The 15,985-nt window shown below is 50.4% G+C and overlaps 1 protein-coding gene across 1 annotated transcript in view; it reads right to left on the bottom strand.

The window, feature by feature from the left end:
* LOC125748852 (threonylcarbamoyladenosine tRNA methylthiotransferase-like) overlaps window positions 1-15,985 on the bottom strand; it is a 143,112-nt gene that overhangs the window by 89,179 nt on the left and 37,948 nt on the right. Inside the window, exons 5-6 of the mRNA XM_049025510.1 lie at window positions 4,351-4,447; window positions 1,967-2,015 (exon numbers count right to left, since the gene is read on the bottom strand). Of these exons, the coding sequence (XP_048881467.1) occupies window positions 1,967-2,015; window positions 4,351-4,447 (146 nt within the window). The remainder of the gene's footprint in view (window positions 1-1,966; window positions 2,016-4,350; window positions 4,448-15,985) is intronic.

Here is a 15,985-nt window from a genome sequence, read left to right as displayed (position 1 = left end):
GGCCATAGGGGTCTGACGAGTGGGAGTGGGGGGCGCCCTGCCTCACCATCAAAATGCGATTAGAATGGTGGGGGCATGGGGCAGGGGGTTATTTCATTTTATTTTTTTTAAGAACATGACCCGTTTTCAAATGAGAGTAACATCAGGCCAAACACCACCCCAGCCCCCCCACCTCCAGCTGGGACATGCAGGGTGGGGGTGGATGCCCATGCACCAGCACTGTGCTACATGGCATGCATTCAGGGAAGGGGAGGATGAGTTTAAGCCACCACCCCCCTCCCCCATGCATCGTAGGTGGGTGAAAGCTCCATCCCCCGCTGCAATCTGGGGTGGGTGAAACCCCCCCCCTCCCAACAACTGGCAGAGATGCCTGCTGTCACTCTAGGGCAAGTGTTCACAGAAAGCATCCCAAACGTAATAAATCATTCACAGGGTGACGCGCGCAGTCCTGCCTTATTACCACACAGATTCACTTCCCCAGAAACGAATCAGCGACTCGGAGGGGCCCAAACGGCACAAAAGCGGTAAAACCGGCACATCAGACCCGGAAAGGGCCAACAGACCCCGCCCCCCCCCCCCCTAACGACGGCTCACTGACAGAAAAGATCTCAAGGTCACGTCTGATATACACATTCTCGAGGGGCTCACACGGTCATTAATCTCTCTCCCCCCCCCCCGCCAATATCTCCCCAGCTCTGTGCACAAGCAATGGCTCTGCTTCGCGGTTAACCCTCGGCGTCCTGCAGCTGGGAGGCGCCGTTCCGCCTCGCTGATTTAGCGTTGGGGCCAAAAACCCCAAGACCAAGGAACAGCACCAGACTCCAGGATCACCGTGACAGCGGGGGGGGACCAGCACGGGTCACGTATGGGGGATCTTTTCAGATTCTCACCACACGTCCACTGTGATATTTAACAAAAAAAAAGGTGTCCAAATATTTGGACGAGGGCAGTGAGGGATGTTTGGGGTTTCCCGTCTGAAGGAGGAACACGAGACTTGGAACATGCATTAATAAGCCGTAATCAGCCAGCAATTCAAGTATTAATATGGATTAAGGCTGCACAATGAATCAAAATACAGCGATCTCGATTCGCACCTCTATGCGATCTCATTTGTAAATGGTTCTTCTGCATTGTATTACATCAGCTAGATAAAAACAAGCACTCCTACAGTACTTCTCCCCAGAGAGTTGCAAGTGTCTAATAATTCTGCATTCTCTTTAAAAGGGGGCTTTCCCATTGCACCAGGTACCTTACTTTACGCTACTTCAAAGTGTTAGCTTTCCATTGGCGTAAAAACCAGCACCTGCACTGTATGACATCACAGCGCGAGTTGCGGTATTTTGTACAGAATTCATAAAATGGCTATAGTGTATTATAGAGCTGCCGCATGTATGATATATACAGACTGCTTTTGCATGAGCGTTGAACGCGTCCTCCCAGACCTTCATAATCACTTTAATCCATGCAGTTTAAAATCACTCCTAGATGGATTTTTCAGAAATTTATGTTTAACGATATTTATTAAAACACAGTCACACTGCAATACTTAGAATTTTTCCAGTACTGTGCTGTTGTAGTAAATTAAACAAAATACGTTATTACTTTGTATGCTATTCAGATCTCTGGTTCTGCCGACCAGACTGCAGTTAAAGCTTAAGTCACTTCATTTGTCTGCGCATCCATTAATTATTATTATTATTATTATTATTATTATTATTATTATTATTATCCCATTTACCACTTTCGGTACTGGAACTTTTGGTATGGCAGTTTTGGTTACCCTAACTGTACGGCCAATTGAACATTTCTTTTCTGTTGTCGGAAGTTGATACACCAGTCCAGGATCAATCCTATGTTTGACACAGTCATGTTGAACTGACCCCCCACCCCCCAAAGGCCTGGTCCCCGCACTCCACCCTCTCTGAACTATGCTCCACCCACTATGGGCGACGGGGCCACAACTCACCTTTAACAGCCTCGTCCACCACCTCCACCACTCGGTCAATCTGCTGCACCTGCAACACAGTGGTGATGCATGACGACACAGGGAGGGGAAATCCATCTTTCACCCTCCCCCAGCTACGTCTATGTAGCATCGACGGATTGTGGGGGGGTGACGAAATGTGGAGATAACAGGAAAGATAGCAGAGGGGAAAGAAACTGAAAGACATGAAGGGAATAGCGGAATCACAGATAGACAATCGGACGGACAGACAGAGACGGAGAGTGATTACATAGACAGCAATTGGATAGAGAAACAGACAGGCAGTTAGACAGACAGAATTCAGACATACAGGTAGATAGAAACAGACAGACAGCCAGACAGATGGATGCAACTACACAGATACACAGACAGACAAACATACAGACAGACGTCCCCGTGCCCCCCCCCCCCCTCCTCCAGTCTCACAGAGTCCCTGGTATGATGGAAACCCTCCACCAGCTCCTTCATCTTCTTGATCTTAAGGAGCTGCTGATTCTGTACAAGCCTCCAGTATCACATTCATCTCCACTGTCACTGCGCCCAACAGGGAGCAATCAGGAGATGTCAGCGGCTGCAACAGCAGGGAGGTGGAAGTGAAGTCAGCTATGTGGAGGTGAACAGAGAGGGGAGACAATGGTGCCCCAGGGGCTCCTGAGAGGAGGCAGATTGGTGCCTGGGGGGGTCCTAAGAGGGGCAAGAAGGTACCTGGAGGGGGGGTCCTGAGAGGAGGCAGGATGGTACCCGGGGTATCACCACGGTCAAGCTCCCTGTCACCTGTTCGACAGGTGTTCAGCTCATCTGGAGTGACTCCAAGGCGAGACCATATAACGTAGCGGTGACGCATTAAAGATTATCTCTGGGCTCTATAACCAGCACCCCTGATGGTGACGCTCACTTAAGTAGCTTAGGAGCGGTGCAATTTCAATAGGCAGCCTGGGGCTCAGAGCAAACCCCCCAGTCCTTTAATTTGCCTCCATCTTGATAACCTACATTCCAGCAGAACAAGTATTTCCCCCCAGAAATTGCATTTCCACGGATCAGGGCTGCCTGTGGCTCTGACTTTTATAAGGCATTAAAGACAGTCAGACAGAGCTCACGTTCCATACAGACGACGACGTGAGCGAGGGCGTCACGCGACGCTGAGAGGCAGACACCAGGCAGAAAGACAAACAGAAATCAGCATAATCCATAAAAGCTAAAGACAGTCGCCAAAACGAGGCAGCAGTCACAAAATAAGGCGAGGCATCGATCTGTATTGTGCTCAGGCCTGCAGGTCAGAGGACTCCGAGTTAAATTAGGGTTTGACTGGTACCCAAAAGACAAATTCTCAGATTGAATGAAATCCTCAATGAAGTGGTCGGGGGAACAGCAGTCCACAGCAGAGAGAGGGAGAGAGAGAGAGAGAGAGAGAGAGACAGAGAGAGAGAGCGCAAGGCCGAGTGGGAATGAGAGCCTGGGCATCGCAGAGCTGCACCCATCAGAGCTACTATTCTCCGGGTCACATGCCCCAACTTGCTAGGTAACATGCGTGTCAGAGTAGGGCAGTGGGCCCACAGGCAGCTACATTAGGACCCACAGCCGAAGCTCGCTCACAAGACGCTGAAGGTGCCACAAGCCAATGGCTGAGCTTTCCTCTCACATAAACATGGGAGTGAACCCCATCCCATCCCACCCCATCCCCCACTGCACATCTGATCGATATCCCAGCTGGGGAATCTACTGGCTTTGTACACAAGCCTAAGGCCCTTTGAGAAACTGGACTGAGTGTCCACAGCAGCAGATGATCACCGAGGCAACATGTCTTTACTGACCCCTCCTGCCACAGGTTCGCTGTTCACTGTTTTTTTCTGGGTATGAACAAAATACGACTTCAGGGCTATCAGAGAGAAGGGTTTTTCTGGGCCTTAAAAGTTAAAAGTGAACTGTTTGTGGGAAGTTCACATGGCCAACAGGGAGAGAGACTGAAGATGGGGAGAGAGAGACAGACAGAGAGAGAGACAGAGCAAAGGAGTCAGACAGCGAAAGATTGAGTGACATGGAGAGAAAGGGAGAGAGTTCGATATTCATGTCCTACATCCAGGCTGGTGAACTATTTTTGTTTAGCCAAAAGAAGGAGAAATAAAAAACTCAGCAGTATTTATGAACATGAGAGAGAATAAACACAAAAACTCTGATGGGTCTCAACCCCAGATGGAGAGAATTTATTTGTAGATAGTCTAGGTGTCAAATGATCTCAGTATCCATCTGAATTTACCCAACAGCCTTCATTGAGGAGGAACAGAGCTGCTGAGGTGGAAGGGGAGACAGCGGGGGGCCTATCAGATTCACACGCTCAGGCCCGACGGCGCCCCCAGCAGGTCACTCACCCCGATGATACTGAGGCCCTTGAGGTAGTCCATGCGAGGCTGGGCTTGTGGAACACAGCCGGCTACCACCACCTTCTTGTCCAGCTCCTGGGCTTTCCTAAGGAGGTGGAGACTCGAGTGAGTGTGACCAGACACGGGAGGAGGTCGAGGACGAAGAGGACACAGACAGACAGGATACGGACGACATACTGGGTACACATAGACAGGACATGGGCGTAGAAGACAGAGGCGCGCGGGACGCGGGCGTAGAGGACAGAGGCGCGCGGGACGCGGGCGTAGAGGACAGAGGCGCGCGGGACGCGGGCGTAGAGGACAGAGGCGCGCGGGACGCGGGCGTAGAGGACAGAGGCGCGCGGGACGCGGGCGTAGAGGACAGAGGAGCGGGGGACGCGGGCGTAGAGGACAGAGGCGCGCGGGACGCGGGCGTAGAGGACAGAGGCGCGCGGGACGCGGGCGTAGAGGACAGAGACGCGCGGGACGCGGGCGTAGAGGACAGAGGAGCGGGGGACGCGGGCGTAGTGGACAGAGGAGCGGGGGACGCGGGCGTAGTGGACAGAGGCACGCGGGACACGGCAGTAGAGGACAGAGGAGCGTGGGACGCAGGCGCAGATTAACTTCTCTATGGGCTCTAGGCTGACAATGGTAGGGGTCCCAAGGGGGCCTATTTTTATGAGCTGAAAAAGGGGGGATTAAAAACGATGATAATAGACCAATCAGAGAGCGGAGGCCAGCGGTAAAGTGCACTGATCGGGGTGGCGGCGGAAGTGCCGTCAGTAAAATATGCCAATCAGGGGAAGGGGGGGTTTCACACCAGCAGATCAGACAGTCAAATTTAAGCAGTTCAACTGTTCGCCCTCTTGCTGTGGTCCAAGGCTGAAGCGGTGGACAACCTCTGTCTTATTCTGCCCCGGAGGGTAAGCTTAGTCTTGGTAGACTGTCTTAATTTTCGCATATGCTTGTTCTATTATGTTCCCTCTACGTCTGTTCACAATTCGTCTACCGCTCGAGCTGGATAAGTATCAAAGACGCGGCACATGTAATGTTAGTCTTGTATCTTTGTACCGTTTCCTTCTTCTGTCGGGCTTTTTTGTGCCAGTTCACTTGGCAGTGACACAACCGATAGCGCAAAGTCTCAAGGCAGAATAGCCCATTGCAGCCGGGAAGGGCGGGCAACTTCGTCTATCCTGAAATGTGTCGCTAGAAATGCAAATAGCAGAGATGCTGCTATAATTTTAAACTATCATGTTATGTCGTATCCTTAAATATAACTTGGTGAGAAGTTAAAACTTTCCAACCCCAAAATAATCGAGAATGAGCAAGTCGTGTTGTTAATTACTTGTTAGTTATTGACCCTCACGATAACTATCTGCCTTTTAATTATATTTTATTTATATGACCTGCAACATGCCCATGATTCTTATTTAATGTGGCCAGCAGATCGATCTTTCCCACAAAATAAAATAACCATGCAGCATTATCCCACTGATAAGTGCGGGCAAGTTTCACTGCCAGCACTGGCGATATTAGACAAAAGTATATTGGTTAGCAATTGAATTTTCTGATGCAGAATTATGGCGACGCAAGCAAAACAATATACTGATGCACTGAATGTAACCGGGTTACAAAAATAATTCCATCTGCTCAATTTTTGCTCCACTACATCTTTTTGTGCACTTTTGCATAACTTCCACATTGGTGCTGGTGCTTGCTGTCAGCCAATGAGCAACCAATCAGGAAGCTACGGCTGTAAGCGCATCCCCAGCGGTTTGTATTTGAGGAAAAAATCGCGAGTCTGGAGGGAGAGAGACAGACTGCGTGTTCCGCTTCCTGCGAGACACACAAAGCGACATCAGGAGGAAGAGAGGTATCTGTCCATCCATCCATACACTTCTAGCCCTGATGAGGGGTTGGGGGTGAGCTGGAGCAAGGGAGACTAGGCAGGATGGGGGTACACATTTTGTAAATGACCCACCTAGACCCTGGTGAGATGCACAAGTATGAGTGTCACACCACAGAGGTCAGAAAGGCAACTTGGAGACAACATCTGTCAGCAATGACAAAACCTGTGACCGCCTATGTGATAAAGGCCCAAGCCGGAAGGCTGGGGCGGGATGGAAGCAGGAAAAATCCCACGTGGAACGGAATAAGCAAGGAATGGAAGGTACAGACACCATGACGACATCAATAATTTACAGGTCACAGTGCTACAGACGGGAGAAACATGTCGCTTTCTGAAGAGGTTTGACCACAGGGGGAAAAAAAATCCCAGGACTATCATAAAATAAAAGGAGCGAATATTCCAGAGAGCTTGAGGAGGAAATCCCCAGGGCGCATTTTCCAGAAATCCACGCAAAATGAAACACGACTTTCGAGCTGTCTGGCTCTTCAATATTTTATCAAAAGAGTTTACGGAGGCATAGACGTTAATGGGAAAACGGGACCAGACTTGGTTAGAAAGAGAGACAGCATTCGGAAATGGAAGATGAGATTTCACAGGCGTGCCGCTGCGAAGGCGGAAAACCAGGACATGTTCAATGTCCTAAAACAGACCCCGACTTCAAAGCGACATCTCACCGGGCGAAAGAGACACCCAGATCTGACCAAAGTTTAAGTATCACAGGAAACACACTGACACTGCAGGTAAAATACAACACAGGCAAGACTGATGCCTCAAGCCAGGCCGATTCGAGCAGCTTTACACAATTTTTCTATCAAGACATCTAAATCCTCTGAGGGAGAGAAAAAAAAGAGAGGGAGGTTCCATCAGCCTCACTGTTTACGGCACAAGACCATGAAGCCTGTGCCCTTATGTTACAGAATGCCACAAAAATAAACCCGTGGGGGGTGGCGGTGGTTTATCATCACAGTTCCAGTCCCCCAGGGTTGAGGGGAAACCTTTTATAGTGAGGATCTGGGCAGATTTATGTTTTTTATCTAGCATAACTTTTTATTCAAAGTGACGCACATTTTTCAGAAGACAGGATCGGACCAGCCGCTGCAGCACCTAGAGGTGAACGGCCTTCGCTCAAGGGCCTGACGTCACAATTAGCCGGCGCTGAACCGACAACCCAGCAACTTTCCAGTCACGGGCTGAGCATCACGCCGCAGATGCACCCTGGCAGCAGGAAGGGCAGTCAGGCGTGTCGGCAACCCACATCAAGAGAGGGGCGTTCCCAAAGCCCCACCATCGGTGCCAGCGGCCAAAGACGCGCACAATCAGAAAGATGCTTCCGGACGCTTCCAGTGCAGTGTAGAATTAATAGACTTCTCAGTTTTGGGCCGTGTCTGTCAGCACGAGCTGCAGGAACCCCCGCTGGGGGACATATCACATGTGAACAGGCCCCCCCCCCTCGAGTTTGGAGGTGACATGCCCGGAGCTCGGGCCTCACGGATCTGAACCGGCTCCAGCGGTTCTCTGAGTTGATCTCTGCAGACATCCGCTCGCATCTGGGTCACTGGCCAGCACAGCAGCTCCAAACATGACCCAGTGCCCCCCCCCCCCATCTCAGAGACGTCCCGGCATGTTAGCCTGATTAGCCACGTCACGTCGAGGGTGTCAGGAATCAGTGGCCTCGCTGCCGTGAACACAGAAAACAGCGCAGGTCAGGCTGTAATTTCAGCTCAGCTATCATGCTCACATACTAACACATGGAATCAAATTCCGTCCTCAGTGGGTCTTGTAGAAGATGATGCTTCAGACGACTCTGGTTTGGTAGGTCCATGGACCTGGGATCGGACGGAGATGACGAGATGGGGGGCTGTGGGCTGGGCAGTGACACTTAGGGTGGCAAGAACTAGTTCATCGAGAGGCGTAAGTCTAAGGAAAGGAAGGAGTCAGACTGAAAGGGTTAACTATAGCAGCTCTCTCAGCTGGAAAGCAGACTGTTCCCCTCAAACCACACATGACCCCAACCTGCCATGTGTCTACGAGTTACAGCTCATGGTTTTCGAAGACCCCTTCAGCTTCTCAAGCTGCCGCCCTATGTTACCCTCTGATTTGATGAAACGGAGTTCTGCCTGCGCGCGAGAATGTAGGGGCTGGTGAGCGATGGAAGCACACTTCTGGAAGCTTCCGTTGCTAAGGAAATGCCACCCTGAACATCTCAGATGAATCACAACATGACTTTGAGGTTAACAAGCGGTGCTACCATCACCCCGAACTTTGTCCAGACTGCCTGAGGCGAAGCGTTCTCCATCCCAGTACAACAGTGACAGATTATCCAGCGAGTCACAGTGATGATGCACTTCAGCGGTGGCCTGGGCAACAGGCGGTGCGCAGCACGCAGAAATACTAAACTAGAGTGTATCTGCTGGAGTCTTACCACATAGCGTGGTCAAGGTCGATACGCAACATGCTAACCTAGACATCACAGGATCGTCTTAGTTTCTTAGAATGCAGGTGGCTGTGAAGGCACAATGTAGAATGAAACAACAGGTACCCAGCCAGGGGTGCCCCCCACCCCAATAAATACATAGGATGGATGTATGCATGGATGGATGGATGGATGGATGGATGGATGGATGGATGGATGGATAAATAAAGAGTATGTTCCCGGTCTTTTAATATGAATCCGCACGTTTCTAAGGTCAATACGGAGACTGTAGTCCTATATCAGACATACATGTTTAATCACCTTTTAACATCTATCACCTGGATCAGCTATTAATTTATTTGTGAAACTGTACCATAAACAGTGTTAGTCTTATTTTAAAAGATGTTTTTATTAAGAAAGATTTAAAAATTTTTAGAGTTTCATGCTTTCACAATGTTACTATTGCATGCGAGCCCCCCCCCCCCCCCCCCCCCGTCATCAGGGTAAATTCAGACCCCCCATGTCAAACTCCCCCCCCCAATGTCACTGGATCCAGTAGTGCTGGTGATTGGACCCCCTCATGTTGACAGTTCTGCATAGGCCCTAGCAACATAGCATGCTGGCTGGGGGGCAGGCCAATGGGGGGGCAGGCCAATGGGGGGGCAGGCCAATGGGGGGACAGGCCAATGCATCAAAGCTACATCTATGCCACAGACACACAAGGCTGCACTAAGACGACGATGGCCGGTAAGACGTCTGTTTCCGTGGCGGATGCCGCAGTCAGTCAGGGCCTGTTGGCGGAAACCAGGCAGAACCAACGAGAAGCTGCCACAGACCAACGGTGACAGACGCGGGGGGGGGGGGGGGGGGGGTCAGGGTGCAAGCGGGCTGGCCGAGAACCACGAGTACCGACAGGTCCAGGGAACACACATGGCGCACGGGGAGCCGGCAGCTGCAGAGCCAAGCACACAAGGGGTGGGGAGGGTGGGGGCACAAGAATAAAATGAGGGGCTGTGGCTTCGAGTTCAGCTGACAAGCTCCATCCAGCCATTTGTCACCGATGATCCACGGATCAACGGCGCATCCAGCCGGAGCAAAGAAACACAGCAAGGAGAACGTCATGGAGGCATCTGATGGAGCTAGTGGTGCCTTCTTTCATGAGCAGGTAAACACCATGACGTGTGAGGGACTCCGGTCCTCGCCGACATTACACAACACAGCAGAGTAACCCCCCAGCTGTCTGGCTGCCGGCTGGCATTCATTTCAGAGAAAGACTCAAGCACTGAAGGAACACGGGGGACCCCATGGTGGTAGATCAACTTCTCAATGCATCACCTTAAGTAGCTAAGAGCTGCCCAAGATGAGCCAAAGAATTGACCAACTTGTTTTCCCCATCGATGGCTTATTGCCGACTGTTCCATTGAAGGTTTGGCTGGTCCTGGATCAAAGAGCTTTATAAAATGTAAACCATACAGCAGGCATCTGACCTACAAGAGTCTGGGCCATCTTTGGATTAGTTTCTGAGGACCTCTTAGCAGTCACCTGTAAACAAATGGGTCCCCTGACACCAACACGCATCTTGATGCATCCCTCAAAGCAAGTCGACAGTCAACGCGGCCCCCAATTTAACTGCTAGCACATTGGCCTGGATGCCTACATGGATAATCATGAAGTCCTACTGCAGCCATCGTCTGTCCCAGAGATCGGCTGGGCAGCTTTTTGAAGATAACTCAAGCTGGGTTTAAAGGCAAAACCAATGGCAGCTACTATTCAAGAAATGGTAGGTACACAGCAGGCCGTGTCAGACCGAGTGATCAGACAGACTATTTTCATTGACCATTAGATACTGAGCGCAGCATGAGCAGAGCCACACCTGCTGTATGCGATGGAGGGTATCGCCATGGCAGCCCAGCGCTGGGCTTGTGGCCTGCAAGCCATGATTGAGGCCGAGACCTCATGCTCCACGGATGAGCTCGCCAAGAGGCGGGGAGCGGCTGATTGATGAGCCTCGCATGGTCGACGTCGGGCTCCACGGAAGCAGAACCCGCAACATGGGTCTGAGCGCGAAGACCAGAGCGCGGGTCTGCGACAGGCGTCAACAACGCAGACCGTGTTACAACAAAGTCACCCAGCTTGGCTCGAACTCCGGAGGGTGAAGGTGGTTAAATGCTGTGAAACCACAAGGCCGCCTTCAAACCAAGAGCGACGGGGGATTGGCCTGTGAGTTTGGCAAAACAACCAATCAAATAAAGGCAGGAGGATAAATCTTGCAGATACCCACAGCAATTAGGAGCTAGCAGCTTTGTTACCACTAGAAGTAATTAAAGGGCCCAGGGTTGAGAAAATGCAGAGTGTAAACCTTAAAGGACAGGTGCTGTGAGAAATGCGCGACTCGCATTTTCGGCTTCCCGCACGAGCACGGAAATACCCGGAAAAGCGGCTACAATGCACAGTTACCAAGGAGAGCCAAAATCAACGAGGCCCCGAAGTATCTGAAAACGCTCGGAGCCGCGGACAGTGGGTATCGACGCCGCGAGACGGCAGCTCAACCCATCCTCCAGGGGGTGCCAAAGAGCTGGAGGCTCATTAGGCGGGATACAGAAGACTATTTTCCCCACTTAATTTCCCCAGCTGATTTTTCTTTGGCGGATTGCAGCCGGGCTTATCGTCACAGGCGTCCATACAGACCGGGGGTTTAAAAGCCACTTATTCTGCGTATTATTATTTATTCTGAACAGAGTCTTTAAAAGCAGAGCGAAGCAGGCAGCAAGCCGACTGCCTAATTAAATAGCTATTCAGTGTCTCTCCCTGAAAATTAATTTACGGGGGGAAAAAAAAAATTCTGTACCCCCCCCCTCCCTCCCCAACCCCACCCCTATCCACTCATCAAATGCAGGCAGCGGCAATTAAAAAAAAGGTTCAAGGCAAGGTTCATTACTTTAAAAAAAGGGAAGATGATTTTAATAGAGCCAGATTCCTGGAGCTAAGCTCGTTAGGAAGCGAAGGGCCCCCCCCGCCTTTTGTAGCCCTTACAGTTTTAGCACACGTCCCTCCCTTTTAACGTCTTGTCTCCCATGATTCCTTTCATAAAATATTCAACAGCTCAAAGGGTCTGATCCCTTGTGCCGTTCCGTGATATTCACAGACGGAGAGGCAGGAGGAATTCGCGGCTCACACGCGGGCCCCGTGACGGCCCAAGCGTTTCATCACGGTAAGCAGCTGATCGTCAGAGATAATAACAGAAAAAGCTATTTCCAGAAACGTGGCGACGCGTCTGACGGGCATGCCTTTGAGCGAGGCGCGGTCCCATCCCTTCTACGTCCCTTCAAACGCCGCCTCGGACCCAGTCACATCACAGTGACAACGACAGCAAGTCCACTGCCAAGACCGCTCTGCCCGTGAGACTCTCTTCCAGAAAATTCTTTTCATTACATTCTCTTCAACTTTTATCCGGAAATAATAAAATGGGAATCGGCTTAAGACTGAACGACTCACCTGCCTAAATTCACACCCCCACATCCTGCGGCCGACGCTCTACAACAGATATCACGATGATTTTCGCATGAAACGTTAGTGGCAAAGTACGGCACTCCCTCCGATGTTTGATTTCCCAAAAGAAAAGAAAATTACTCAGCTGTTTAAAAGCCGTAATACGCACCAGGAGAGGGGGGGGGGTGGCTGAATCACTGTTAACAATCAATACCTTTAAAAGCTTCATTTGCTGCCATTTATGTCCCAGGAAACACAGCAGTGTGCACAGTCCATGGGCACCTTGAAAGGCACTCAGGACCCAAGCTGTCAGACTGACATGGGCCCCACCCACGGGCCTAATTGATTCCAGAGGTACTGCCCCTCCTCCCAGAACACAGAGAGCCGGCTTCACTAGTCCGGAACACACGATTCCTACACGCTGGCCATGGAAGTCCCCATCGATCGGACTGCGTCTCAGCCAGGATCCCACGGCGCGGCTCTGAGAGACGTTCCCAGGTACGGTAGGAATCCTCTTCATTCCCAGCTAATCGAGTTTGGCTTTGCCGGTAAAAGTATTCCAGTTACGGAGGCGGTTTTAAGACTGACCTTGTAAAGGGCTTTGATCACCTGCTGGGTGACAAATGACACAAAGGCTGGGAGCACCTGAGCCTATTTAGAGACCCCCCCACCCCACCCCACCCCCCCACACACACGCGCACACACACACACACAATGTATCAGGATCAGCAGCAGGATCACGCTCACGAGAGATCGGGCGACTTTTAAGAGACACAGAGGATGGGCAGCACCCTCAGATGAAGCCTTCACACAAACGCATTATGCACGCATCCCATCACGATGCGCATTAAAATAACACTATAACAACAATGCGGAAGACCCCCCTCGTGTCGATGCAGCAAACAGTATCTGCGCCATCATTAGAGGCCTGTTTAGGACGGAGGTGCTTGCCAGTCGCGCCCTTGTTAACAAACTGTCACCTCCCAGCAGCAGCCTTAATGAAAGGCCTCCCCCAGCATCGGGTTCAGGATGGGGGGGGCTCTGCAAGCTGTGGAGTAATGAACCAGGCAGGAGAGGCAACCGTAGGGCAGACAGGCAGACAAGTGGGGGGGGGGGGGGGGGGGGGGCAAGGAAGGAATGGGATCCCTGCAGAACCAACGGCTGCCTCCTAGATGCAGGCCATGCGCATCCCAGAATTCCGGATTTGTCCGCGGGCTTCCCAACACATGTGCGCATCTCATTTTCCCCCACCAGAGTCTCATGGCGCAAACATGCTACAAAATGCGGAACAGCGCGCCGATGCTGAACATGGAGCTGTTACAATGCTGTTCTGTCAAGACGCGACTGAAGAATAGAGAAAATCCCACCGAAGAATAAACACAAAGACGAAACACCACCGAAACAAAGAAAAACAGAAAACTACACCAAACAATAAACAAAAGAGTAAACACCAAGGAATAAACAAAGGAGTAAACAACAATAAAGAATAAACAAAAAGAGTAAACCACACCAAAAGGATAAACAAAAGAGTAAACAACACCAAGGAATAAAAAGTAAACAATACTAAAGAATAAACAAAAAGAGAAAATCATACCAAACAACAAACTCCACTGAAAAACAAGAAAAGTAAGAAAGAATAAACAAAGACTAAACCCCAGAAAAAGAACAAGCACCACCACCCTCGGTACCCGAGCGGTAAAACGGTCAAATGGTTCGTAACATTCCATAGCTACTCGTTTCGAAGAGGCGGGGCCTGTAGGAAGTGACATGAACGTCACATGAGGCGCGGAGAGGAGAGGAGAGGAGAGGAGAGGAGAGCGCGGCCGCAGAGCATCCCTAGTGGCTCCTAGAGGAGAACCACCACAGCATGACCAAGTGGGAGGTACTCATCAGAAAAAAGGTTTACCTACAATCACCACTGAAGCCTACCCCCTACTCTCGTCTCTTGAAGAGGGACTAAAAATACGCACGTCCCTGGTACTATCACAGGAGCACACTGGCCTGTGAAAAGGGACGCTGCCCCCTTAATCCCCAGAAACATTCCAACGAAGCACCTTCATGTCAGAGCTGACCTCCAAACCCGACAAGCGGAAGTGTAAAAAGGTATGTAACTGATGTACAGGTACCAGAAAGGGCTGTGTGAAGGAGCAACGAGGTGTAAACGCTCACGCATGTCATATGGGATACTAATTCACAGGGGCGCCACACTTGTGTCAAAGGAAACATCGGTCATGGGAGAAAGGCATTATGGGAAAAGCATGCACTCCGCAATCACTGAACTCAACAAAAAACACACACATTTCAAATCGATCCTGACTCAATCCAGGACCACAACCAGTGAGACAAGGCAGTCTGAAGCAGCAAGAATTAGACTACAGACTCAACATATTCAAAAAACCTCTCAGCCCTCATTAGGTGTAAATCCTAAAACATAACCAGATAAAAACACGTGCATTTAATTATAATTTTACCCCATAAGTGTAATTCGGCTGGAGCAGATCAAACTAAAATCGTGCAGACGCATTCACAGAAACTGGCTCCGCATTAAGAAATCCATCTGATTTTGAAATATGCCGAAACGTCGCCTAATTGCTGGGCCAATTAAAAGCTAGTCGGATGGGAGCATGGCGAGTCGGCATGGCGCCTCTCGGAGGCTGCGTGTCCAGGAGCGCTGAGCGTTAAGGGAGATGCCGTCAGGATTAATGAACTGCAAACAAAGGCTGTCTTGTGTACCTGCCTGAAGACAATCAAGACCCGAGTCCTGTTCACCACATTAGCATACATTTAGGCTACGAAAAAACTGTTAGAAATCTGTTGTCATACAAGGTTACAAAACACAGCGATAAACAAAAGCCTGACAATTTCTTTAATGCTAGAAACTGAAGGGAAAAATTCAGCGGTAAACCACAAATGGCTTTCATTTAAAACCACGTACTTCCCCGATTATGTTCCTTTTTATTTATTGCAGTCATTCGTTATTCACCGAGATTCCTAAAGCTGTTTTGCGAAGTTCTTAAAACAACAAAAACAATTTCAAGCCCAGATGAATAGCTAAGGCAGATTTTCAGCAAACTTTAAATGGCAGAACTTCTACGGCTCCCAAAACGGTTTCTTAATTCCGTGGTATTTTTTTATTATTTTTTTTGTTTTCTGGGGCAGATCCGCGTGAAAGGAATTCACCCGAGATGTTCTCGATCAAATAAACAGTACAGGGGAACAATTAAAAAGAGCAGGAAAGACAAAAGGCATAAATAATGAACGCAGCAGCAGGAGAGGCACCGTGATGTCAGGAGCACAGGAACGTAACGGGATGGCTGGCCGACGGCTCCTCCCACAGCCGCAAGAGAACCAATCAGAATCCAGCTCGGCCTTAAAGGTAAAGTTTGTACTCTCCGGTGCTATTTCAACTGAATCATTAGATGCTTCAGAGGCGGCAGAGCATTTCCTGGCTGAACTCAAGAGCGGTTCGGAGAGGAATGTCAGGGCCTTGGGGAAGAGGTGGAGGCAGGCCGTGATGATTAATGACTCAGTGTCGGACCCCGGTGGCTGGAATGTGTGTCGATCTGCCCCAGCAACTGGAGCCGGCGGGACAGAGCACACCCCAGTGAACACGCGGGGTCCTGTTGCACACCGGGGGGAGAGGAGAACGAAGGACAGGCATGGGGAGGGTGGGTCAATGGACAGGAGGCTGGGAAGAGATGGAGGTGTGCATTTGTTTGTGTGTGCATGCATGCTTACGTGTCACTAGGGCTGGGCGAGGGGGACACACTACCTGCGGTGATGGTATGGTCCTGGTTGCTCCCTTCTGGGAAACCGGGGCGGCCAGAATGCAG

The sequence above is a fragment of the Brienomyrus brachyistius genome, chromosome 9 (genome assembly GCF_023856365.1).
Source record: "Brienomyrus brachyistius isolate T26 chromosome 9, BBRACH_0.4, whole genome shotgun sequence".
In the NCBI taxonomy this organism is placed as follows: Eukaryota; Metazoa; Chordata; class Actinopteri; order Osteoglossiformes; family Mormyridae; genus Brienomyrus; species Brienomyrus brachyistius.
The sequence above is the reverse complement of the archived record's forward strand: the minus strand, read 5'-3'. Positions and strand labels throughout refer to the sequence as shown.